We start from the raw sequence: 27,881 nt of genomic DNA on the forward strand, positions 1-27,881 counted from the left end.
CAGCAGCAGTTCTGCATAATCATTCATGGTCTTTATATTTGTGCAGCATTTGAATATACACAAAACCCAAGGATGGCATTGAGTGTAAGCCACAGAGGGCCACATGTGGTTATCACATCAAAGTAAATATAGTCCTTTGGTACACTATGTAAGAACACTCTGGTTAGATTAAAGATCTTTCTTGCCCGCTTTCCTGTTTCCAACAGTGAACAGTGAATGCTTAGGAAAACATCGTAAGAGCAGAATTAACTTTGAGCAATTCCCTTGGTGTTTTGTGCCCAGCTTCCAACAAGCAACGGTAACGGGATGTCCCTCATCAAGCATTTTGTTTGACAACAGTTCATCAGTATTTAGCGAGGCTGACAGTATTTCTAGATATTTTCAGTTGAAAAGGCAGCAATGCCGATTCAAACAGCATTTTCATTGCATACTTGCAAATATATCAGTACTGATTAAGAGGACAGTGTTTGTATCAGATTAACAAAAAAAGTTGTATTTAATTCAATCATACATCTAAATGAAAAGTAAAGTTTCTAATAATTAGGAAGTGGCAAATTATTAACTACATACTTGAGAGAAAGAGGGAAAGACTCAAGTTTCACTAATTACCATGAGTAACATGTAAACTTGAACATTGTGCCCTACATGTAGCTTCAGCGGAAACCCACTTGCTTTTTGGCCAAATTTTACTTTGTCAATCCTTTGCTTAATCTGATACAATTTTACATTTTCTTTGCTGGTTTTAAATTAAAGTAAAACTACCAAACTTAAGCAAATTCTTTTTCAAGGTAACCATAACGTTTATGCTACCTAAAAGGAAATCAAAAAGTGATAGAAGTACAAACTTAAACCTATTAGGTATACCTCAGCTTAAAGTACTTTAATTTTACTAAATCCCTGCTTTGCTGTTCTCTGTTTGCTCCACTTCCAGAAAAACCAGGACACCAATTTAGAATATTTCTATATAAAGATCAAGAGAGAGACTCTTGCTGCATTTCCCAGAAGTGAGGCATACAAATATAGTGAGGCAATGTATTTCTGAGTGTGGGGAAATATAACGCCAGAGGGCCAAGGTCAAAGCTCACAGAGGTCTGTAGGACTAAATTACTTCAGCGGGTTATGGACTATTCTCTATTCTGACAATAGGAACAGACACCTAAAAAATCAGAGCTTAATTCCACAGAGAGCAGAGCAATTGACAGTGGGACTTCAGCAAAATTGGCATGTTGCTTCTGGAACTACTTCCCAAAGGCCATGGAAGTCCCCAAATAAAGAGGGGGCGTGAATGCCATGTCCTAGATACTATTTCAGGCAATTTTTTTTTTTTTCTTTTTCATATATCTCCATCTGCTTCTGAGTATTCTCAGAAGTACCTCAAGCAGGACTGGCTCTGTACCTAACAAACTTCAGTGAGATTCAGAAGATGAATTTGCATCTCCTCCTGGAGTAGGTTTTATTTGCTTTTCTATGTAAGCTATAATTTAGCTATTTTTTTAAAAATGCCCAGAAAGGTCCAAATACACTTCTCAGCAGAGTGCTGTATCCACTAAAAAGTGTGATATCAGTGGTTTAGGCTCAAAGAATCTTGAATCTTTTATTTCATGGCTTTAACAGAAAGGATGTTCAGATTTGTCTATAATCTTACTATTGAAGTACTCTACTGTAAAACAAATATGTGTTTTAGTTGTCACAGGCACTGATTTGCAGTTAAAAAGAAAATACTGCATTAACTAAATGGATGTTCATAACTTGAACGTAACAGTCAAATACTTGAAGTATATGGGAAAACAAAAATATTGCTCTTAGTATAGTATTACTGTGGTTTAAAAAATAATACAACAATTAATGAACTTTTTAGTCCAAAAATGTCTCCACAGTGAAGTGAAATAAAGCACAAGGCATTAGAAAGTCTATACCAATTAGAAATTAGTAGATAGCAGACTTTCACAGGAGCTACTGATGGCCTGGTTTCTGAGTAAAACAATCAAGGAGAGGGCAGATTATCCAAGCGAAATTGTGGAAGGAATTTAAATGTAGCTGTGATGATGATGGGAAATAGATGCCACTGGAGTGGACAGAAAATGATGGAACCACCAAAGTCAGACGTGAGGTATAAGGTAAATGAACTCCATTTGGTAGAGGATTTGTAATAAATCCAGCAAAAGGGTTTCTCACAGTAAGTATAGAATGGTACCAAAAAACACACAGTCCAATCTCAATTACTCAGCTTCAGCTTAGAGGGTTTTTGTAATATAGAAAGTTTTTATTTACTATCATGCCTGAAGACTGTGATGATCTCACCTAATGTCAGGACTAGCAATAAAGCCTGACAAACATCAGTTGATTAATTATCCCTGCTCCCAAGAGAGGAAAGTTTATAAAGTTATTCTCATAGTAAAATGAGAGAAAGAAATTCAACAGCTTGCCCAATGTCACTTTGGCTAGGTGTGTATAATGGCACCTAGAATTTTGTCCCAGTTACCAGGACACAGCTCAGCCTCAGGTGAAATCCAGGCACCAGCCTTCTCCTGTAAAGTAAACTCAGTAAAGTTTCAACTTTGAGTGTACTTTAAATAAAGAATGTAAATGGATGAAAAATGAAATGGAGTCAGGACAGGATATTTAAAATTATATTCTTTAACATCTTATTATCAGATTTTTGCTGTATTGGTTAATCAGAGATACATCAGCAGTTGGGGCAGTAACTTGGTACTGTAATTATACAAAAGAGCATTTAACTAAGACTAAGGATCATGGTTTACTTTCAGATTCAGATACGCTTTTCAATTACATTATTTAGCATGGGAGGTTTTAAAGAAGATCTTGACAAGAGATAAGCTGACATCTTAAGATCTCAAGATTCTAAGTTGAAAGTGGGTCTTCTGTGGGCAATAATTTCTTCAGAATTCATTGCTTGTTAGGCATGGAACATTTTAGATTCCCTACTAGAAGAATTATTGTTTTATATCAGTTCATAGTAGATACATATTTGTGTGGTCCAGGAATCTGAATTAATGGGCTACTCAAAATTGTTAGGATTTTGAAAAGCATTGCAAGCTAAAACTGTCCAGTTAAGACAAAGACACAGAAATGGTTTTATTGGAGCCACTGACAAATAATGTAAGTATTTATACCCGTACTGCATTTAAAAAATATTAACACCACAGTCATGCAAATGCTTCCATTTTCATTTGATTTGTTTATTTCAGGTGAATAGGACCTAAGATAAAGAATTAGGCAAAAACTGTCACGAATTTTTAGATAAGAAATTTAACATTAAAAGGTTACTCAACTTCACCGAGACAGGATCGTTATGATATGAAACATAAAGCTTCAAGCATTTTTTTTTTAATTTGAAAAATCATTATATAAAACATTCAAATTCCAGATAAAGAAGAGATAAAGCATTCAGGTGTTTGAATACAATTACTCACTATTATTCCTGGTGTCCTGAGTTGTGCTAAAATGGAGAGAAACCTTAGCACTTTTTAGGCGTATCTGACCCCAACGTGTTACTGCCTGCAGTTCTACATTGTAGTTGCTGTTGGGTTGGAGTCCCTCCAGGACCACATAATTTTGGGCCTATAATAGAGAAGAATAAATATACAAAGTAGTTATAGTATTACTGAAACACAGGCCCTTATTAAAAGCAGGCCTGTTATCTTAGGCACACTACTCTTTTAAAATTAGAAAAGAAAACTCATGTATAAATTTCAACAGAGCAAAATTTCCTTTCTTTAAAAAATTTATTTTATTGGACTCTTTTTTTCTGTGTCATTTTTAAAGTACTAACCTTCCTGATGTTTACATAATTTTGGCAACTACTTGGCAAATAAAGACACCTCTTGTTTAGGTCAAAACTAAAGGATTTTTTTTACATATAGCAAGTTTTTTTTTTATGCCAAAATTATTTTAGCCAAAGAAATTTAAACTTTTTATTCCCCAATTTCTGTGTTAGCAAAGCAATTGAAATCTTTTTCTAGAGACAGTCAGTCTGAGGGCAGCTAAAATCCAACATTCAGAACATTTGTCAATATTTTCTATTTGTTTCAACTGTCGAAAACAAAAATTAAAAAAAAACCCCAAACCCACAACCAAAAATACACTTTTCTGCTATAGAATGGAAAACAGAAAAGAAAAAAAAACAGTTTCCATTGTCATGGAGGTGTCTTAAACGGGGAAACATCAGAGTAGGATTATCATTCTCCAGTCAATAATCCATAAACTAAGGCAAGTCCCATGATATTGCAAAGAAGGGCCAAGGCTTCTCAGTATTCTTAGATTTCTAAATTTTTTAAAATGTATTTATAAAAAAGACAGAAGACATTACTCCATGTTTTCATTAGAGTACTCTGTGCCTCTGAAGTTTGACAGTCAAGCCAGAGTGGAAAAGATAACCACGTACTGCCATATTTAACACTTCGGGGATTGTCAAAAGCATTTCATATCAATTACCTTTACTTGTTTTGTGCTGAGATGTTTATAATATTGACTATAACGCTCAATTAACAGTGTTAATATTGTAGTCAAATTATTTGAATGTCTACCTGGAATGATTTCATATGGCAATCATTATAAAACTATTTGGACTAGACTACATCTAAAGGTAAAAACTAGGTAAAAAAAATTTCAATGATCTTTAAAAAATAAGACTTTTCCACCTTTAATTTATTTTTTTTTAAGTTTTCTGCAGTTTCAATTTTTAGACAGAAGAGTTGCTACTATAAGTTGTAATTCAAAGGACTATTGATTAGCAATAGCCTCAGGAGCGTCCTGTGGGGGAAGTTTGAATCTCACTGGCATTGCCGTACAGTTTCATGACATGCTGCAGAGAAAAAAGTACAATAAGCCAGAAGTAATATGAAAGATATTCTAAGAGCCTGCTTTTTCTCTCCAATATGCCTTGGCTCTGCTGACTTCCCCATATTCAAGGTCAGAACTTGGTCCCAATTACTATAAAGTTGTATATTGGATCTGTTTTAACATATTTATATGTAGGATGTACCCTACGCAAAGTGCTAACACAACATTAAGGACCCAGCTCAATTTTAAAATTCTCTGGGGTTTGTGATTTAAGGACCAGCTTGTAGAGAGAAAGCTCCCCTCTATCTTCAGGCTGTAGCCTCTGCCATGAAAATCTCTAGCCAACGGCAGCTTTCCTGAGAAACACAAACTTTTCGACCTAGCACAGTCCAACCCTGCTCCTATCTTGGCAAAGTAATATTTTAAAATTACAAGAACTATCTTTCTTTTCGAAGCATATTTACTTTTTTGGTTTTTTAAAGTATTTAACGGAACTAGAAACAAAGACCCAAGTTATCTCAGCCCCTGAAATTACTCCACGTTGTCTACATTTGCATGAAAATTTCCTTTTCTTGCCTGCCCAGCACAGAGCTGGTGGTGGTGGTTCTGCAGCCTCCGGACCCTGACCACCCATCAGTTCCCATGAGAAGGCGTGGGTCCAGCATGTTCCCACGGTGGTCCCTCTGCTGTGGCCGATCTGTTGTAGATGAACTCAGCACACAGCCTTCGTTGCCTTTATTTTCTCAGGGTTGGTGACTGAGGGACAGAGAGGGAACTATAACGCTCCGGTTGTCATTCATCACAGGGCAAGTGGGCAGCCAGAGCCAAAACGCCGTGTTAACACAGACGTGCGACCAAATTCTCACAATGTATTTATTAAGAGCACTGAGAGTTAAGTTCAGCCTGTTATATGTAAACGATTTCTATTTCTATTAACTACTTTAAAATAATATGCAATATGCTTAGGGATATCACAACAGATAGTTTTCCAGTAAAGCAATATTTGATACATCATTCAAGAAACTCAGAGGAACTTGCTGCTATGGAAAAATATCACATCTTTGGTACAGCAGCTTACCTGAAGAGTTTTGAGTTAGTTTTTCCCTTGGACATACACTGACTATTTAACAGTTATTCTATATGATAGTGTCACAAGTTTTATTTGCATACTGAAAGAACAATCTGACAGATAATGTTAGCCTTCTTAAATAAAACAAGCACTGTATCTTTAAGAAGCACTCATAAAATAAGCCTGAATTTACAGGACAAATAGCATTTACCTTTCCATTCATCTCCCCTGCAATATCTTACAGTATTTACCTGCATTTTGAGGCAGATGTCTACTTCTCTCCCTGAGTTCAAAGACAGAGATTAAGAGATCAAAATTGTCTATGGGGTTGGTGATATGAAAAATTAAGACCTCTACTTTACTAGCTGCTGAAATCATTGCAATTGATCACATATTTTATACTTACACTCTATTTTGTGCCAGAAATAACCCATATTTCTGTCTCATTTACTATTTTCTTTCTTACCCCATCGGTAATCTTCCTTCTCTTTTTTTTAGCTGGGATTACATATTTGCTATATGTCCAGCTCCAGAAGACTTTGTAGTGGTGCACTGGGATATCAGGCTCTTCTGGAAGGTCCCAAGTAATCATTACATCTACACTCCCGTCATTGTTTGCACTGATATTGGCAATTCTGATATTAGACGGAGCTGGTGGAGCAGACGGATCTGGAATTTAAAACAAACAAAAAGATTCTAAACTAAAGATCATCTTCAATAAGGTAAAGATCATCTTCACCTTATGTATTTACCAGGCATACACAAACTGGATTAAACGCTCTCAATACACTGAAGAAAATTCAGGCAAAAATTTCCCGTAACTGATAGGGCTTCTTGTAAACTGTAGAAATTCAAGCTCTACTGAAATAAGAATTAGGGGTTAGCATCTAGTTTTGTCATTATTCTGTGTTGTTGATAGTTCACAAATACCACAAAGCTTTATCAAAATGTACTAGACTATCAGTTTCACTGCTGTCATTCACTACTTTACATATATATAGTGAGTCTAAAACATTTGTGTTCTACAAGCGGCCTTGTATAGTCATCACAGAATTGTATGGTGAAAACTGAGTATTTTTACGGTGTTGCCAGACACTTCTCAGATGATAAAATTATGTTTCTACATGATGAATCTTTCTTCAAAATTCTAGTATAGATATCTTCCACCATAGGACATAAACTCTTCGTTAGAATAAAATGTAATTAAGATGTAATGATATATTATGGTGTCATAGAAGTCTACAGGGTTTTTTTAGAACAACAAAAAGCAATTAGCTACCCCTATGATTTATTTCCCTATTCTGGTTTAATTTCTGGTCAATATCAACTAAAATATTATTCCTTTAGTTGTGGCAGTTCCTCTGTACTGACCCTAGAGTCAAGAAGGACACCTGACAGTCAGACGTTCCAATACTGAAACTTTTCCAATATTGGATGTTAAGTCCTCCTTGTGGACCTACTGTATAATATTCTGGCCCTGAGTAATGTGAATCAATGGAAATTTTGCAACTGGGCTTCTGAAAGTACACTTTGCTATTTACTAACTCCTACTTTTTAATCTTACTTTTTTTAAATGCCTGTGGTAGCCAAACATTGGTAAGAAAATACAAGAAAACTGCAAAACCAAAATTTAAGTAAAAGTAAACAATGTGACTCAAAAAAAATTAAAAGTATATCAGGCAGAATAAAGGAAATTCATAGTAATTAAGGCATGTTATGAACCTGTAGGCAAGAAAAAACAATCTGATTGAAAAAAAAATTTCATATAACTTTTTAGCCAAATGAGCCACCATTTATTTGCTAGCAATAAAACTGGAGGTGTGCAGAGGAGACAACAGGCATTCATTTACAGCATGGTTCACCTGCATCTTTTTATAATGGTAAATGAGCTGTTAAACAAACTTTCCAGGCATACTAAGTTCATCAGATAATCCCTATGACAAATGGTCTCCCTGAAAAATACCGTCATTTAGGTCATGCAAACTGACACATTCAGAATTAATAAAGACAGCATTTCCTTTCTAAAGATCAGCATATGTGAAATAATGGCTTATTCCTGTTATTTAACAGGACTCTTGGTTAAATGGTAATGGATTCCCCTGTTTCCTCACACATATAATTCAACCTCACTTTTGGCTATAAAAGTTACAAAGCATGCTTGAGTTTAAGAATACTGCAAATTTAACTTAATTTTCAAAATAATGAGAACTCCTTATTTTTTCTCACTTGTTTTTTAATTAGCTGGCAAGCCGGTTCCCTTTATTTTTTTCTGGCTTTGGAGAAGCACTGTCCTTACACTTATTTGCTTACCTGTGAAGTAGCCAACAACTCCATCTTAAAGTATACAAAGCTATTTATACTGGAGGGGATAAATTTAAGAGGTTAATTTAGTTAAATGGTTTGTACTGTTCTCTAACACAACTTTTCATTTACTTCTATAGTTTAATAAAATAAGCACATATAAAATGAAATTTAGGTACAATAAATATAAACAGAATCATGATTCATAGATCCAAATTCTTTCATCTTCACTGATTTAAAATGTTAGGGGGTTTTTATGTTATATGACAATGTACTATGGCAATAAAACATTTATAACCTGAAGCGCAACATGATCATATTACCGTAGGTGAATTATTCAGGTTATCTCCCAGAAGTAAGATGCATCATGTATTATGTATTCTTAACATATTGGATAGAATTAAAATGTTTCAGAGAATGTCTTCACAAATATTCAGATATAAGCAAAAATAATTCTAACCATAAAACATGTTTGTCTTCATCCTGCATCTATAAAAGGCTCTGAGAGTCATTAAAAAAAATGAAAAGTTAAATGAAATAGCTCTTCTGGACAAAGTGTATTATACAATTAAAAATATTTTAAAGTTCCATTCACCAATTTTTCATAGGTCTAAAAGCTAATGACCAAATTTACATTCTCCCTTTTCAAATGTTTCTGTTCCCATCAGAATGCAAGATAGTGGGTCATTTTCTTTGTATAAAGTTAGCGATTGACAAGAACGGAGCTTTTATATGTCTCAGAATCACAGGAATTTGGGTTTTTTTAAGGTAACTTCAAACATCCCTGTTTTTCCAGCAACATAAGCAGAAAAAGAGAACAGTAAGGAAGAACTACGTGCATACTGAAACCAATAGGTCATTTCTTCTGACTTCTACAGCACTAGCACTTCACCCCGTACTTTTTATAATTGCACAGTTTATTGAAAACATTACTTTATCATTAGCATTTCTTCTGTGTTCACTAGAAACAGTCCAGGCAGCAGACAAAATGCTGAACCATATTTAAAAAAATACCCAGTAGTGTTTCTCCTTTCTTATGGGAGAATGTAAATGTTGTATTAAAAATCATTGTGTGCTACAGTTAAGGAAAGAAAGAACATCCTCTTAAAGGGAATATACATGTGAAATAATACAGCAATGGCAGAAACATTTTCCTTAGTGCCCCTTTTCTTCAAAGTCTGTCTTTTGCAAGCCTCGCAAATGTCATCCAGAAAAATGCCTTTGAACAGGAGAGTCATGGTGGTAGCGGCAGAAGACAGAAAGGAAGAAGATCTGCAGCTGACAGACATCAAAAGGCAAGACATTTGAAAGTGCCACATTTTCTAGAAGAGCTTTTTTAAATCTAGTAGACTTAGCTGGAGAAAATAATAAACTAGAAGGATGTAAGATGTCAAGGATGAGCAAAACTTAATTTATTGCGGTTTTGCATTTAATCATCCAAAAAACCCCTGTCTGATTGTAGAGACACAACAGTAAAATATTTCTTGGATTTGGGGTGTATTACCTGAAATATGAAGCCACTTAGTGAGCATTTCATACCACCTGAGGATCCATACCATAGGAAATATTTTAATACAACTATGTAATTTATTTATTTATTTCTATATATTTCTGTGACACTCATCACTATTACAACTGACAGAACTATCATTTTGTAAGCCAAAGAAACAACAATAGTAGTATTTTCTTTCATTCCAAAGGATTTTTACCAGCAAACAAACAGGTGAGAAGGAATAGCAGCAAGGCAAGATACTGTGACCTCTGTTATTAACAGGAAAAAAACCCAAAAGACCCAAAACCCACCCTCAAAAAACAAAACAAAAAACCCAACAAAAAAAGCAAACCAGACCTCTCCAAAGCCTCCCCTAAAAACCAAACCCCTTAAAAACCCCCAAACAAAACACTTAAAGATAAGAGCATGCTCCTCCATAATGTATGCCTGCCAGGTACCAGATAACAGATTAGTTATTTTTTTCTGATTTTTTTAAGCCTTCACTATTGCATTATTGAATGGAAAAGTCATGCTTCTACAAGGTGCTCTATAATGCGTATGTCTGTGCAGACATTAAAAGCAGGGTACAACTCGTGCTGAAATACTTCAAGGTCTAATAGCTGGTACTGGGTTATAAAGCTTTTATACATAAGGTGTTTGTTACCCTGACAATGAAGCTAAACTGGCATTCTGCTGACTATAAAGCTAACAGCCGTTCTACTGTTAGTCTTCATATATCTGTGATCCCTTTGACTGACTGCCCACATGTATAATTCAGATACATGAACACTAAATTACTGGAATGGAAACTACTGCCAGTTTTTCAAATGTAAAGTTCTGAAATTTTATATACACAAATTTATCTGAGTGTTAAATCAAATTCTTTGGTTTGCAGAAAGAGTGATGCTAGTTGCAGCTTTTCCTTTGCAGTTTATACTACAACTCAAATAAAATAAAAGTCATTATATATATACTAGAATTTGGCACAGACAGCTGTCCTCAAATCCAAAAAAATTCTGGTCTCAGCAGTCTGACAAGTAAATCACTTTTTGCTGCTAGAAATGATAGCTTCATTAGGTCAAGGCTGAAGCTGCTGTTCCAGCACATGGAGTAAGTACTGCATTTGTCTGGATTGTATCTGGCTTGAGTATACCCAAAGGACTTAAATTCTTGTCTTGCTGGCTACTTAGCCATCACAAGCAAAACTCTGTCTCCAGTCCCCAAAAGGGAGGTTTCCTTGCTGCAAATAAAACCAAAAAAGAAAACCCTCACATCATCACCATTTCAAAACGCACATCTTCCCACACTCGTATTTGTGACATGGTGATAGACAATTTATATTTTACAAAATTCTTTCAATCAATAGGATCTGGAAGCACTTTGTAACCTTAACAAAATAGTATGGGCAAGCTATACACAAGAATCGCATCATACACTGCTGCAGTGCATCCGCTTTGGCTTTAAATGTGGCAACCATAATGAAAACAGTAAATGATTTGGAATATATGTCAGAGAAGAAAATAATGACATTGGAACCAGAATTCTCATTCTGAGCTGTAAAAGTGATAGCAAGTTTGACTCTAATTTAAACCCTTTTTTATAGAGCTTTTTTTTCTGACTTAAAATGGATCTCCCATTGCTATCTTTTAAACATTAGACGTTCCAACTCTAAAAATCTGCTGAAGCTGCTCTACAGACAAGTTTCCAACCATTAAACAATTCCAAGGCATAAGCGGGGCGACTGACTTTGCCCAATGGAAATGGCACACATAAACCAGCTGTGCAACAGTATAAAAAAATCATTGGCCCCAAAGGAGCAACAGAAAGAATTTTATTGCCGGGAGTGGGTGTCTGTTCTGGTTTTACTAACACTCAGTAATGTATGCATGAAATCACATCCAGCATGGTACTTACGTGCTGTGAAAACAATGTTGTCTGCCTCCTTTTGCTTGACAATTTATCCTGTGTGTGCTAGCAACTGCCTTCATGTTGAAGATAAAAAACTTCAGCAGAGGTAGAAGGATCAGATGGTTTGGGCTCATTGTGTTCATCTTATAGCCTCTTTTTGTCTTGGGAAATGGCACAGTACCTAACTACAGACCAGCAAGATAATATATGGAAATGCCTAACACTGATCCCTCTAGTTAACTGTGGTCTCCGTTACTAAGTGTTCCTTCTCATCACAAATCATGAAAAGCTAGAAAAAATGAGCCTAAAAACTCTTACCCAAATGCAACAAATTAAAAGTTTTATTACTAGTGCCGAGCAGCTTCTGACCAGTTGGGTTAGGCTATTTGGTGCCCGCTTAATGGGAGAAACGCATGGGCAGCTTTTCATCCAAGGAGACTCATTTATGGGTTGGAAGAACAGTCCTCTCCTGCTTCCTGAGAGAATGAAGCAGCTTGGAGAGAGCCAGTCAAAATATGAAAAGAAATATATTTGTACCTTTGGGGATCAAAAAAGTTCTGCCAGGCATTCGTTACCTTTATTTATTGCTGTTATTGCAAATTGTTGCCACTCAGCTGAAGATCAAAAGGAAAGCACACACAATTTAAAAACCCTCAAAAGTGAAGTGGAAACCACTGTCAAAGGAGCAGAAAGTTTTGATCAATTTTAGCTGACAGTATCAATCTGAAAAGCCATATGCAGAGTTCTAGTTCTAGGAAAGAACCCACTCTCCTAGGTGCAGTACTCTTCTAGACACTCTGCTCCAAACAGATAGGTATAGTCTAATCTGTGTTTCTTCTAATTTTGGAATCGCTTTTTGGCAAAATGAAGCATCACTTCATTCCCTGTGAAGGGCCATGCCAGAGAAGCACATGCAAATCCTTCATATCCTTTACAAAAAAGAAATAAACAGCATAAAAAAATTCTCTCTGCTTAAGCTCTGAATATTTCATGAATTATCTCAGCTGTGTCACTTTGATTATTTACAGATTAATGCCATAAATGAACACACGAGGCAGTGTAAAACAGCTAATAAACCTTCACCTCAAATGTTTACACTGTAAGAGCATCAAAAGCTGCAGTAGATAAACCCTCAAAACACAGCTAGATGAAGAATGGTAAGCTGGAATGCTTAATGAAATACTCTTCCTGGTTTTGTCTTTTTCATGACTGGGAAGTTAAACTAATTTGGATAATAAGAAGCTTTGTTTAGTCACAGAAAAGTTAATGCAAATTACATACCTCAGAAGACTTAACATTATTTTGAGTAAAACAAAACGGTACTTTGCTGTGCCTACTTAGAGATCATATATTTTGCATTTGCAAAAAACACAAAGTAGTATAAAACAGTATGGTGGTAATGAGACAAAAAGTCTCTCTCCAAGTAATTACAGCACCAATGTTTCTGAATGTTCTTTTTAACAGCTTAAAATATTTAGTGACAGAGACTTTGTGGTGCCATACTCCTCCCTAGATTCAGATTATATATCATGTTTGTCCTCCTTTAAAGAGAAAAAAAACCCCAATAATTTGCTATTTCTTATAACTTATGAGCAATTGGTAAAAGTTCAGCATCTTGTGTGAGAAACTGTCTCAGGAATTGCTGTCATGTTTCCTGATCAAAGGGTTTCTTTTTGAAGAAAACTTCTGTTAGGTCTGAAGAAGATAATAATCTTCTCTTGGTCTTGGCACAACAGGGTGAACTGAAACAGCACAAGAACTAATGTGAATTTCTGTCCACACTTCACATAAACGTGGCACAGACAGTCAGCAACCTTCTAAAGGGGATGTGCCAAAGTCCGCTTTCCTTCTCCAAACTGGAGGTTAAATGTGCCTGTAGGAGCTCAGCAGGGGCCAGCAGATACTGGCACTTAAAAAACTAGGCACATCTGAGCAGCAGTTTCTTGCCTCTCTGCCAGGCAGGGGCTGCCACTTCCCACTGAGCTCCAAAGTAGTAATTAAAAGTCTATATGACACCATAACCGTTACTGCTATGAGCACCTACTCGGGGACGTGGAGGCTGAGACGGTGACTGCAGCATCCCAGTGTCACTCCCGACAGTCATCAGCTAGCAGCGTCTTCATCTGTGTCACCTAGTGTTTCTACACGTTTCATCCGGAGAAGACGGTGTCTTTATAATAACCGCTGACAATACCAAAGCCTCTGAAATAGTCAAGTGAGCTGCCAGAGTAGGACGATTTTGGCTATGGAGCTAACTGAACTCCTTGCTGTTTGTCTGGCAATTTGCAAGTCTCTGCCAAGGGCTGGAGTTTAGAGCTGAAAATTGTTATTTTGAGGGTTATAGAAGCCTTTTGAACAACACTGGCTACGTACTTTCTGCCATTATCAAGATCCCCTTATTTTGGTTTATTGGGTAAGAGCATGCAGAGGCACTACTGGCTCCTGCTGTCCTTGTCACAAAGTCCTAAAAGCGCTCCCCACCTCCACCAGACAGCCCCGAGCAGCGCTCGAGGAGAGCAAGTGCTTCAGGGGTAGCTGCAGAGACCACAGAGAAAGAGGACTCCGGTACCCAGCCTGGAATCATTTCAAACCCACAGGCTCCTGAAACACAAATCACTGCCAGCTGGGAGGCTACTCTGAAGAAGTATCCCTCCGTGCTTACCTCCTTCTTGCACTGTTCTCCAAAACCTCGCTTTTGGCTGGCGTCAGATGCTGGGCTAAAGAGACCTTCAGTATGACTTACCATTGATGTTCTTCTATTCATTACCAACGTAGGTATTTTGAACAATATACTCCTGTGGCTAGCACACTCAGTAGGGGACGAATTTTTTGGAAAGTAATACAAATCCTGCCTGAAAATGTCACGCTCAAGCCAAAACCTTAGTGTTATCATGATATACTTTATGTAATTGCAATTATAGTGGTTCCAAGCAGAATAGTTGGAAAATCTTTAAAAACTCAGTAAAGCAACTGACAACTACCTCAGTTTAAAAGAAAGTTGGTTCCAGATTCAGCAACAAAGTGCCGTATCTGCTGAAGTGCTGCTCATGAAAAAAGCAAAGAGAAAGCTACTGCTGCTGCTGAGTCCTTGCAGTAAGCTCAACACAGCTTGAAGGAACTGTATTTTTGATGTGACTGAAATGGTATGCTACTAAGTATAAAAAAATCTTAAAATAATACTTTTATACTTGAAAAGGCTTGTGGTCACAGCAGTAATGGGATAGCTATGCCAGCCTACCTTCCTACCACAAATGCGGTTATAGCACCAAAAGCTTATTAAGTCTAACGTATACTTATTCAGCAAGTAATTAAACCATCCATACCAGCAAAAGCACTTGCATGCCTCTACAACTGCATCTACAATAAGATTTTTTTCTAGGACTGACTATGGCCAAACAGCAAGCTAAAAGCTAGCACAGGAACCCATAGATGGCAACTGCCTGTATTGCAAGATAATTCTGTCTGCAGAAAGAGGAGGAAACGCATTCCTTGAAGTATGTGTTATGCCAGTGTAAAGATTCTGTCACTACTAAAACTAAGACAAGTCTTTCTATTAGAAACTACCTCTATTAGTAGAGTGAAGAGTGCTAGATCTCATTCTTTGGCACTAAAGTCAACTAGCATGGTCTGGCTATGCCCACGTTATCGACTGCCTTTAAGAGAGGGTGACCACATCCAGACCATCTGTCTGTCAGGAATAGTTTCTGGCCTCTGCTAACTCCTATACTATGCCTGAGAGTCATCCAGGAAAAATTTTCCTTCGCGTGGGTCAAAGGCACACCAGGGACAATGCCACCAACTTCACAGGATAGGAGATCAGTTTCTATCTCCCTTATCCCCCAAGGACCATTTACTGGTACAGAGATAATTTTCAAAGTTATTTTATTACCCAAACCCTTGCAAAACCAGAAATGGCAACAAAAATTCCTACAGTACTTTGTGGATTGTCCAGCATGCCTTTCTAATGAACAGAAACATGCTATTTAGCTTTTATACCCTTTTTATTCTTAAGTCCTTACAATTACTGCCAGCAAGGGGAAAGTTATATTAAGAGAGCCTGCAGTTCCATCAAAACAATGCTGCTACAAGTATTCAGATACAGGCAACAAAATATTTTAATACTCTGCTAAACATATGGCAGCAACGTATTTCTCATAACTAAAAAGAAAAATAAGAGAAACCTCTCGGAATAACACACTGAAACGACAGTTCCTTCATGTTTCATGGTCAGGGTCATGTTGTTTGATACCAACCGTGCGGAAAATGTTTAAAAGGAGGTTTGTTCGTTGAGACCCCTTACTGATAAAAGAATAATGGCATCTTTAACCTTTAATACCTTTGCTGACTTCAAACAAATCTCACACCATTTCGAAAGCCGGTGGCAAAACTACCCCAAAACCCCACCTGTTGAATACCTTCTGCCACAAAAGTAGGCAGACCAGGTTGTGTTCCACACGTGAGCGAGCGGAAGGTGAGCATCAGACACGGCAGAAGAAAACTAACCTTTCGAGGATCGAAAGTGCTTGCTGGGTGCCGTGAAGCCTCTCGTCCCGTGCACGTTCACCGCTGCCACACGGAACTGGTACCACCTGCTCGCTCGGATGTCCGGCAGCCGAACCCGCTCATCTGTAGTCTGGTGGGGAAAATGTCACACTTACACTCGTTGTTCTGACAGGGCTAATTGCGCTACCATGTCCCACGCGACACCGGTTAGCCAGACTGAATCCGCAGCAGCGTCAGCAACCGCCTCACCCGACTCAGAGCATCATTCTGCGCTGCGAAGCGTTTACAGCTGGGAAAAATATCATATAACCACCCAATTTTACAGTGCGTTGCAGGTCTCTTCTGGAAAAAGCAACCTTTAGGAAACTGAAGTGTTAAATTCCCCAAATTAGTTTCCCAGTTATCACAACCAGTGATATATACCAGTGTATAGGGCCTAGCTGCTCAGGTGTTGATGTTTCAGGGAACTCAATTGCCCCAGGTCACAGGAATGGTTTCTCCAATTCCCAATTCTCAGAGAATTAGGGGTCCAAAATGGCTTCACAAAACCCAGCGCTGTGAGAAGCCGCCTTTTCTGCTTCACAGGAAACACAAAACCCTCAGGTAATGAATGTAAGCCTTCTTCAGATCTTTGGCACTTATGTCAAAAAGACACTCACGGCCTTAAACTCTTCCCTGCAGACTTTTCTCAGGTCATAGGAGATGACCTTTTCTCCAACAACACCCACTGCGAGTGCTAGTGTCACGAGTTCAATTTCCAGCTTCTGGGGGGAGCACCTTAACTGCTGAAATATGGCATAAGCATAGATGCACTCTGAACCCTTTCAGTAGGAGGTGCTTTACATGCTCTTATTCTGAGCCCTGCTTTCCTCTAGCTTTTTTTTTTTTCCCCCCTTTAAACAGCTATCTTCTGCACTGTTTCTTATTCCTCCTAAGGTACGAACACCAGAACTGAAAACAGCCTCCTGGTAACTGCTGAATCACTGCCAAGTACAGAAGACGTAGCATTTTTGTAGAACTCATCAGAAATTCATCCACTTGTTGCAGATTTTACTTTTGCTATTACCTCTCAATTATCGAGTTTTCAATTTATTTTAGGATGTCATGTTTATTGCGTTTTAATTCTTTAATCAAAATAACACATGAACCTGAACCAAATGCCCTGTATATGTCTAAATATACTATATAATCATTACTGATTACCATTACTGACCAAACATGCAAGCTCATTGAAAATGTAGTGACATCAATTTATTTTTACAAGCTCTGTTTTCTGTAACTTCAAAAACCCACCTTCCCTGTACAGCATTCAATGTTACTTGCAATGATGCCAAGTAGTTCCCCAAAAAGGCACAGCATAATTTCTGCTTTTTGCTCCCTTTCCAGTCTGTGTAAGAAAGCAGCAGCTGCTGATCTAACTCAGATAGCCAGAGCTTGAGGAAGTTGCTTCAGCTCTCCAGCAAAGGTATTTTTAGAGCCCTGACAAATAAAATTTGTAGGTGCTATCCTGCACTTAATCTCTCCATTTGGTGACAAGCAAAATTTACGGAAACAGGTATCTCATTTGTGTGTGCATGTAAAGGAAAGAGAGCCTTTCTAAACTGCACTATTAACTGCTCTCAGACTGGTAAGTGTTGCGGACTTTGAGCCCCTCACATATTGCTGCTACTTAGAGTCCTTCTCCATTCAGACTGCTGTATTTGTCTTTTTAACCTAAGCAGGGGTAACAGTCCTGATGTTTTCATTGCCTGCCTCATCTTTCCTTTTTTTAGCTTCTATGTTACCTGTAGAGTGAATTATCTCATCCAGTGAAGGGGTTCCCCTAGGGAAGAAAAAAAAGCCTACCTGAACCAATTTTTACTATTATTTTCATCTTATGGAGCACTCAAATGTGCGAGCTTTTTCCAGTACGCAGGCCCACATACTCAAGAATTTGCAGGTGAGACTAGACAGTGAACTAGAGTAATATAAACTATCACTATATGAACAGAAAAAACCCCAAGGAGATATTCAGGCTACTGCTGCAACTGAAATCAGGGTCAGGACCAATATCTAACTGTAATTAACTAGTTACAACACTGTGGGTTTTTAAGAACAGATTTGCTGAATTTAGTTACAGGGCAAGCATAATCTGAATAGAATTGACCCCAAATTCCTCAGCTAAGGAATCTTGTTTGTCATTTGCATCGGCTTAGCTATTCTGCTAGGACTGACTAAAAGAAAAGGTTTCAGTTGTGTCAGTCTTCCATGGCAACCATGAAATACTGTAAAATCAAATAATCTGTCAATCTATATCACCAAAATTATTTTAATTTATTAACATACCTTGGGCCTATTACTTTAATCATTCCTCTTGTTGGCAAAGCTCCTGTTAAACTCAATGGCATGCAGGAGATGTATCTCTAACTCTTGCACTATAAACTACTCTGGCACCTCTAAGCAACCTTTACATAGATTTAATAGATTTCAAGAAAGAGCTAAATACTACTGAAATATCTTACACTACCTTAATGGTAAACTGAATTTTTTGTTTAATTGCTTTAGTCTAGTTAGTTCTCACTACTTAAGTATGTTTGGAGCTGAGATCATAATATTCAGAGTCCTTTCAATGTCTGTCTTATATTAATGTAAGCCCACTAAATGGTACGCTGAGTGGTATTAAATAACTAATGGTTGAATTTCATCACACGCCTAAAATTCTACCTGAATATGAGAGAAATTAAACAACAATTTTATTGATTCTAATTTCTTAGAATGCTAGTATATTTTGTTTAAGAGTCATAAATAAAAGACAAAACAAAAAGACCACCCCTCAAATCATTACGGGGTCATAATTACTACTAATTTTGGCTATGCATTACCCATTTACTTAGAAGAGGAATGTTTTGAAGCTAACCTCCAATCCTAATAGGTTTAAATAGGATTAAAATAACAAATGAGTCCTCAGACAAAATCATTGGCCAACATGTCCACCTTCAGCACCATCCAAAGTTCAATGAAGACAAGAGAAAATCCCCATTAATTACATTACGATATAACTTTATAATAGAGCAGCATGTAATCGCAATGACATAACCTGGAGAATACGGAGAATAGCTTGACGCTCCTTCTCAAGAGGGCATTTCAGGTCCAAGGGACAACAGGCCATCTCCGATGGCCAGAAAGAAGAAAGTGGTTGGGCTTTCAGGAGGGATTTTGGATGAGATTTGCCCAGAGCTGTCCCATTTAGGAAGCACGGACAGTTCTACTCCTCTCCCAGCAGCCCTTAACTGTTCAAGCCCTGAGGCTTCTCCTGAAAGTAGTCCCCTCATCCTGCCTTTCAAAATGGGTTATCTGCTATTCTCTTCAAAATGCCTACAGAAATCTCCCCAGATCCCAGCTCATATAACTGACTAATGATTAAAGTACTTACCCAGAGCATGGATGACCTATCTTCAATCCCATCCTTTGTCTGAAAGGTTGGGAGAAAATATTCCCTAGCATCTTGGATGTTGCATGCTCTTTGGAATTAGAACATGTTCTACCTTCAGGGGCAAAACTGTTCCTCGGAGAAAGGAAGGCTGAAAGTTACAACTTCTTGTAAGGAAAAGTGGGATTAGTTAGGATGAGGAGGGAGAAGAAGGAGAATATACGACCCAGCAGCATAGCAGTTAGGCCATCAGATGGGATTCTTGCATCACCACTCCAAGGATTTTTTTCTGTCTTATATATATATATATTTGTAAAAATTGGTGTAAGAAGGTCTTCATAGCAAAGACTGGTACGGAGGATTCTCCCCTCACCAAGGATTACAGTAATCAATGCACTGTTTCATTGTGTTCATTCCCTATCTTTCACACTGTCGATCCTGGATTCCTTTCTGTAGTGCAAAGGTTTACTGGAGATAGGAGAGGACAGCCCTCCCCTCCTCAGTTCATAGCTCTACACCTTCTCTTGAAAGAACACACAGTGATAACAGGATTTGCAGTTCAGAGAATGAAGGGATACCATCCAGGGTATCAGAAGAGCTGAGCTTATGTTTCCTCTGATACAGAAGAAACCTGACAGTGCTGCATCTACTATGCTATCAAAGGAGAGCAGACCCCCCCTATTTCATGGGAATGCAATCCCACACAAGGTGGGCACTTTCTAAGAACACTCACCGAAGCAAGCCCCTCCTGCAAGATGGAGAGAGAAACCTTTAGTGTACAAGACTGGGGGTCAGCTCCAGCTGGGATTTCTCACTGTCAGGGGCTGAGAAACCTTTTGTGATCCTCAGAACCAGAACTTTAGGTGTCTCAGAAACTTTAAGTTTTAAAAAAGATTAGTTGTCCACATAGTTTAGACAATTCCAAAGTGAAGCGCTAAGGTCTGTCACAATCAAGCTAGCAGTAAATACTGCCCCTTATTTCTTTTAATAAAGGAATAAACTAATAAGTAAACTTCATTATTGTCTGCTCATACGTATACATATATGTGTGTGTGTATATATATACACACACACACACACACACACATACTTGACATCCATTCACACAACACAGACTTGTTCTGTCTGAAAATAACTGACCTGGCATATTTGAATTAAATTCATTAATTAGCTTAATACAATTAAATATCTAAGTTTCCAATGTAAACAGTAATACTATTATTTTTAGAAAGCATTAGCACCAAACAGAACGGTAAGTTTGTTCACAAGATGTATTCTCATAGGATACTGCAGCAGGTTCTGCTCAGCTGGTTAAACCTTAAAAAACAGTAGCGTAAGAAACTTGGCATAACCACTTAGGACACTGTACATCATAGCTAATTAGGCTAACTAGTATCTTAGTTCCTGTAGTTTTTATATTAATCAATGGAAATTAGTCAAATGGTTAGTTATGTCAAGTTTTCCCAAAAATGTGCAGTAAAAAACTAAAGTTAGCAAAATCCCTTCTTCCTGAAGTGAAAAATAACTAAAATTGTTTTCAATGTGTTTGCTTTTCTTGTATACTTGGAGAGTTAAATAAATAACATTTTAATAGATTGAGCCTTCCTCCTTAAAAAAAAAAATCAAAAAAGAACTGATGACACAATACAGTACAAAGGAAACAATCTTTTTCAAAATTATTTTTTCAATACCCAGTAGACATATATGAGGGCTGAAAAATTACTTGCAAATTAGCTCATGTAAAGGCAATAGAAAACAGCAAGTTTTTTTTTAAAAGTAAACACCTTAAAATAAAGTTATTGAACATTATAACCCCATTTCTTCTTGGACAGATAATAAAAATAGAATATTGGATCAGGAACTCTGATAAAATATTATGAAATTTCTTATAAGAAGATGCAAAGAATAACTTTGCATAATTACACTACATATCAGCATAAGCACGGAGAAATTCAGATCCTCACCCACAGCCTTTTTGATCTTTGGCTGTTTTTTACACGCTCTCTAGCTCAAGTTGCAGAGTAATGGAAGAGCCAGCACTGTCTCCCCTGGACTGAGATGCCCCAGGAGCTCTCAGCCGAACGGCTGAGCTCTTCGCCGCCTTTGCCTGTAATTAAGGTCTCATACCCCAATGTTTTGGAATCATACAAGAAAAAAATCTCAGTTATATAGACAAGAAAAGCCCGGAGGCCATGCACACAGTCACTTTAGTCAAACTGGATATCCATCCTTGTTGCTGACGTTGCAAAATAAATTCTATTGCAGGCAGCCACACTTAACAAATTTGACTACCTGGTGGGATGTCTAAAACTACAAACGTGATGGAGGTACGATACTCTATAAAGACAGAGATTCTGATTACTAGCCCCCCCTCAAGGGTGCCCAGCCTGTATGTCCCATAAGACATACACAGTTCACGAAGCCCGTCAGACATCCCGAAGCTTGCTCTGACCTGACATGGCTGGTGGGGTCCATCACACAATCAAACACGCGTCTCTTGTGATGCAGAAGGGACAGTGAAGGTCTCGGAAAGATGTCAGTCGGAGGAGGCTTCTCCTGCCACAGTGATTAACTCAGCCCCTTCTGCCTGCCTGTAACAGACCCCCAGGAAAGGCAGCTGCCGGGGTTCTTATCGCTCTTGCACAAGAACACGTCTCTGGACCACTCTCTGCTGTACACCCGCTGCAAGAAGGTGGAGGTTCGTATATGCTCCGCTGCCGTGGAGCATATATAGTGCATGCTTCCAGAAATGGGCATGAGGTCTGCTTCTGGGATGAGAAAAAGCACAGCAGCGTGCTACCTTTGCAGTCTGGATCCACCAGCCCGAAGAGTTGGGCTTCTACAGTCTAGCACATATACACTGCAAGGTAACAGTGAGGAGTAATCCAGATCTGGCTCATTTTTGCTGCATGTTATTTTCCTGGTAGCAAAGGTAGGAGGTTGTTTGCTGAATAGGGAGAATGCAAACTGAGGACCTGAACCTCACCTGAGAGATAATAAATAAGTCACTGCAACTTTATCAGGTTTGGAGGTTTGCACGTTCCCTTGGGCTTGCACAAGCTGAGTTTCGTGCCAGGCTCTGCTGCAGGTGACTTTTTCTGAGCAAGACTCTAACAAAGTGACAGTCCCCTGTAGCACCACATTGAAGCTAAGAACTTCACTTCTGAGTGTTCAGTTTCACAAACTTGACATTATTTTAAGATAGCTTTTCCCTACACAATCTGAATTGAGAATGAACACAGATTGTCACAGAATTTAAAGTCCTTACTTTATTTTGTGGATGGTTCTATTTATTCTCTCTTTCCTTTTTTTCTCCTAGCTATAATGACATTTTGCAGGTCTTTTCAAAATCAGCATTTTAGTTTTCTTGTCAGCAGGGATGAGGGTGAAGCAGTTAAGATAAACGATTGGAACTCTGCCATCCAGGTGGACTGTCAGCATGTTAAAAAACAGATTGAAACTGGGAAGAAACTAAGTGAAAATTTATGCTCTGTTGGCTGCTTCTCATTAAGAAACATTTGCTCATGAATCTTACATTTTCAGTCTGGATTGCACTGAATGATAAGAGCATGACATCATAGGCTTTTCCGAATTGGGAGGGTAATATCTGAAAAAAACAACTTTACAAAGAATAAATGTTTTAGGGTTTTTTTCACTCTTTGTTTTATTTTAGAAAATTAAATAGCCTTTTCACCAATTGTATTTCTTATCATTTTGATAAGATCCAAGCCATGCCTTAGAGACTGTGCACTGAGTCTCACTGACCTCAGAAGAACTATGTCACTTATGTGCTTCCTTCAGTGGATTTTGGTATCTAATTCTACATTTTTCAAGAGACTTGTAGCTTTCAGAGACTTTGGAATTCCCATCTGAATAGACCATAAGTATGTGCTTACAAGAAAGTGCCACTCACCAGCCTTATGAAAATCAAGCCTCCAGCTAGTTCTATAGATTTGTACCTATAGAGAGCAAACCCACAAAATAAACTCATTTTGAAAACATAGACCTCTGAGTATTTTTTCTTTTAGGGACAAGGAAACCATTATTTACTTCTTTACTAGTATATTTTTTTACGAAATCATTTTCAATACATACCAAAAGCATTTGATGTTTCTATAACTGAAAATCTAGAAATGAAAATACTGAAGTTCATTTCTCTTGAGTAAATCTAGGAAACAGTTCATTGAGCAGTGAAGTAAGGCCTTGGAGATCTGGATTCTGTTTGCAGCTCTGTCATGACCTGGAGAGAGACCCTATGAAGGGATCCCTCCGCACGAGCCTCCCCACCTGTAAATGATCTAACTCTTCTCCGATCTGAAGACAACCTTCAGATCATTGTCTGGATCATATGGGATCCATAGCAGTTTACAAAGAACTGACCTGTGCCACAGTTTGCCAGTTAGTAGCATCATCCTCACTTGGATGGATTCCTTGATTCCACCTCCTCTGAACAACATAAATCACAGGCTCAATAGAAATATTGAATTTTGAAGACCACTTCACCTCCAGGTCTCCAGACTGAAGTTCTATGAATTTTAATTCTTTCCGGGGTTTCAGTGGAACACCTGTAATAGCAACATGCAGACAAAAATACATGAGTAATTTACAAGATGTGATTAAACCATACGTAGATGAAGCTGTATAAAAAAAATAATCTAAAAAAAAAAAGATTGTTGGTCAGACAGAAGGAAAAAAGGGGGAATGGATAGGCTGATGAGCATGGGAGTTTCAGAAGTGCTCATAGCTGACCTATCTGCTAACAATAAAACTTGTTTTTAAAAAAACTTCAAAAATATATCTTTATTTCATTTAAAAACTAAAGGATCTGAAAGTTGTAAGCTAAAACTGATCTCACAGAAAACACTTTCCAAATATTCTTTGATAACCTGGAGAAAGATCCTTTTGATGCCAAGCAGAATCAGCCATACCTGTTGTTCAGTTTTTCACCTAATTTGTCCTTAAACACATCTAATGACAGAATTTCCACAGCAACACATAGTAATCCATTCCACTACTCTATCCTTACGATTAGAAAGCTTTCCCACTACCCTGTTTAGTCTCCTCTGCTGCATCTTAAACTCGATACTTGTCCGTGACGCTCATGGATCGTGGAGAACAGATTCTTTCTTTCATCTACACAGGAGCCTTCTATGAACCTCAAGACTGTTATCATGCCTCTGAATGTTTTCTTCTTCAGCCTAATAACCACAGGGCACCCCATCTTCCTTTTAAATCAGTGTTTCTAGACCTCTGATCATTCTTGCAGTCATCTCTGAAAACTCTCGCGTTGGCCCACAGCCTTTCTCCAGTGTCAAGCCTAAAACTGGGCACAGACTGTGTCTAAGCTCTCACCAGCACCGACTTGAGAAGCAGGATTGTTTCACGCGTCTTACATTAGTCTGATATACTTAAAGCTGTTTGCCTTCTCCGTGGCACCATGATCTTATTGACCCACATGCAACTGCACTGTATGACGTGTCACTCTCCACTCTTCCCTAAAGATCTAGGAAAGGTAATTCCAAAGCATCTTCGAATAGATATACCTAATATATATTGTCCAATTGTTACATTTCAGAGACAAAGATGTCCTTCTAAAATTTTACAGCACTTTCTCATTACACAGTGACACTGAAGGATGGTTATTTCTGTTGTTTCTACTGCTGGTAACATCACCTTTTTGAAAACACCTGCAGTAGCTTGAAGGAAAAAAACAACTCTTCAAATTTGGCATCTTTTGATTAAATCAAGTGTTAGATACATTTCTCTAGACAGACTTTAGGAACTCATATATTTGAGTGAGCAGCATTTTGTCACTTCATGATATGTCACAAATAAGATTTCTATGCTGACATATAAACCTTCTTAGCAAGTTATCAAATGCACTTTAGTTATTTTGCCATTTCAGTGGGTGTCCACGTAAGTCGAGCTGTATGTGTTGGTTCGATAAATTGTTTCCTACTCAGTCTGCCACAGATGACTGAGTACCAAAATTTCCTTAGGCGAACAAACCGCTTTTATATTTTAAGAGCTGTTCTCCTAAATCTGATCATACAATTATCTATAAGTAAATAAAAATTGATCTTGTAGCCCTTGAAGAAACCTAAAATCAACCTGAGGAAAATTCAGTACTTAAATCTGGTTATCACAGCAGTTTAAACCCTGGATATCCTTCAACAGCCTGCAGTCTTAGTCTAATACAACGAACATCACAGAACATGTCAGTTCGGATTTCCATATTTGAAAATCCGTCTTTAATTATGATGTACAATAATCCTACAATTTGCATGTTAAGAAAACTTCCATCTGCTTTGCATTAGGGGCAGTTGGATTCACTTGATTGCAAGGATCTCAGCCTCTCCGGCGTTACGTAATTGCGTGCAGATGGAGCGCAGCAGCACAAACAACGAGGGCACAGCACAAGTGCATTTTAAAATACTTCTGTAGAACCAGCACCACCAATTTAATATCCAGATGTGTAGATCCAATTACTCTTCAATGTGCTTTTTATTATGTAAATGGTCAGCCCTTTCATCGTGCTGGAACAAATTAGTCCTCTGATGTCTGCAGTGCTTAACTGAAGAATTCAAATCACTGATTGCTGTATGTGTGCGATAGCAGAGCCCAGGAAAAATGTTTCTAAAGGTGTCTTTCAAACAGCACATGCATCTCTGTGCCATGGAAAATAAATGTGCGCTGGTCCATCATAAGAATCTGTATCTTACATGTCAGTTCCCCAGGAATTCAAAAAGTTTTCATGGCACGGTTTCAGGCAGTAAAGGGTACATTCATGCTATTAGTACAATTGTAAATACAGTTGTTCAAAGACTCAGAGATGTGCGCTTTTAAAACTGTACACTATTTTTTTAACACAAAACTATTTTTCTTTAAGCATGGAAAGAGTCTTTAAACTGTGGGTGACTACTTGGCCTCAGCAATCCTATTATGATATTGTTGTACCATCATACCCTTTAAATGTCACAATCTTCACAATTTACCTTGCCCAGATCCGCAGTTTGTCCTGCTGTATGGATTGCTCCCTTACACGTTTCAGACAAAACTAGTTAGGCTGGTTTAGACAGCATGAACCCTAAATCTTTGTTAAGAAGAGGTCCTGGAAAGTTCACACAAGTAGGTGTATCATCACATCTGAGAGACCACTAACTTCTGAACAGGAAAAAGGTGATGGGTAATTTTTTCAGCTGTCATCAGCTGAGTGCAGAAAAAGATACATGTCCTTGTCCTTGTTTGGGGATTCATCGTGCACGTTAGACAACGTGAACCTGATCACGCTTCTTCCGTCCCTTTCTCTTCCTTCCTTCTTCTTCTGCATTTTTAAACTGTTTTATTTCTAAACAGAGATATCGCCCCCAACTCTAAAGTACCAAATCTGCTTTAGGCACTTACTGTTATTTATAACATCATTATCTCCATATAGAAAAAAAAATGATATAAGCCATGGAGAAAGGACACTTTCTGAAGTCCTTCACTAGTTGAGACAATGTAAAGGAGGTGGATGAGGCACATGAAAGAAGAGTAGGAGAGAACATTTGATATCTCCAGTAAAGGGAAATAAAAATGTGAAGACTGTGTAACTGATTAGTAACACTCCCAACAGAGATGAAAAACTACAAAGATAATAGACAGTTTGAAGTTTATAGCAAATGCAAGCCAATAAACAATTAGGATAACAAGTAACTGGACTTGTTATGTTAATCCAACGACATTTGCAATATATGACTTTGGTGGCAGTGTACTTACATTAATATTCTTTTAGGATTGGGCTTTAGCACTCTACTAGAGGGAAAATCCAGTTTGTAAATACAGCAAATCAGATGGGTATTTTATATCTGCCGTTGTAACTAATCTCCAGAGCTTGATCAACAGGAACTTCTCTAGACTCTTAGATTCAATCTGAGTTCATTTTCTAGCTGTGAGTGCTGTCAAAATGATAAGAATAAGTACTAAACTTATTCACTAGACCTCAGTCATGCTTGCAGAGTTTGCTCTTCCTTAGTGACAGGAAGGTCATTTACCCCTGGAGGAAATGAATAGCAAGCCTGCTCCGCTTCTATTTGTCCTTTGTTGCAAAAAGACAGGTTGAAGAGGCTAATTAGCTGAATTCATCGTACGGTATTGGGCTTGCCCTTCCTCTGCAAGACATAGATGCTCTTACAAGCAAGCACCTCCTGCAGATAGGTGATAAGATGTTAGAGAAGGTTAGTTCTGTTCCTATATAATTAGGCTGAACAGTAGTAGACTTTCCAGTGTGCAGTTATACAACGTGTCATATCCTGTGTCCTCTTCAAAAGCATGTCATCTTGTTTCATTTGTTTGTTTCTTTGCTTGTTTTGTTTTTACCTTTTCCAGCTGTTACAGTTACTGGAATGCTTTGTAGT

General features: G+C 37.9%; 1 protein-coding gene across 1 annotated transcript in view; it reads right to left on the reverse strand.

Annotated features, from left to right (window-relative positions):
- The window catches only part of ANOS1 (anosmin 1), a 145,522-nt gene that overhangs the window by 31,529 nt on the left and 86,112 nt on the right, over window positions 1-27,881 (reverse strand). The window contains exons 5-8 of the mRNA XM_075057381.1: window positions 23,866-24,050; window positions 16,077-16,206; window positions 6,339-6,541; window positions 3,435-3,582 (exon numbers count right to left, since the gene is read on the reverse strand). Of these exons, the coding sequence (XP_074913482.1) occupies window positions 3,435-3,582; window positions 6,339-6,541; window positions 16,077-16,206; window positions 23,866-24,050 (666 nt within the window). The remainder of the gene's footprint in view (window positions 1-3,434; window positions 3,583-6,338; window positions 6,542-16,076; window positions 16,207-23,865; window positions 24,051-27,881) is intronic.

Source organism: Buteo buteo, chromosome 25, assembly GCF_964188355.1.
Source record: "Buteo buteo chromosome 25, bButBut1.hap1.1, whole genome shotgun sequence".
In the NCBI taxonomy this organism is placed as follows: domain Eukaryota; kingdom Metazoa; phylum Chordata; class Aves; order Accipitriformes; family Accipitridae; genus Buteo; species Buteo buteo.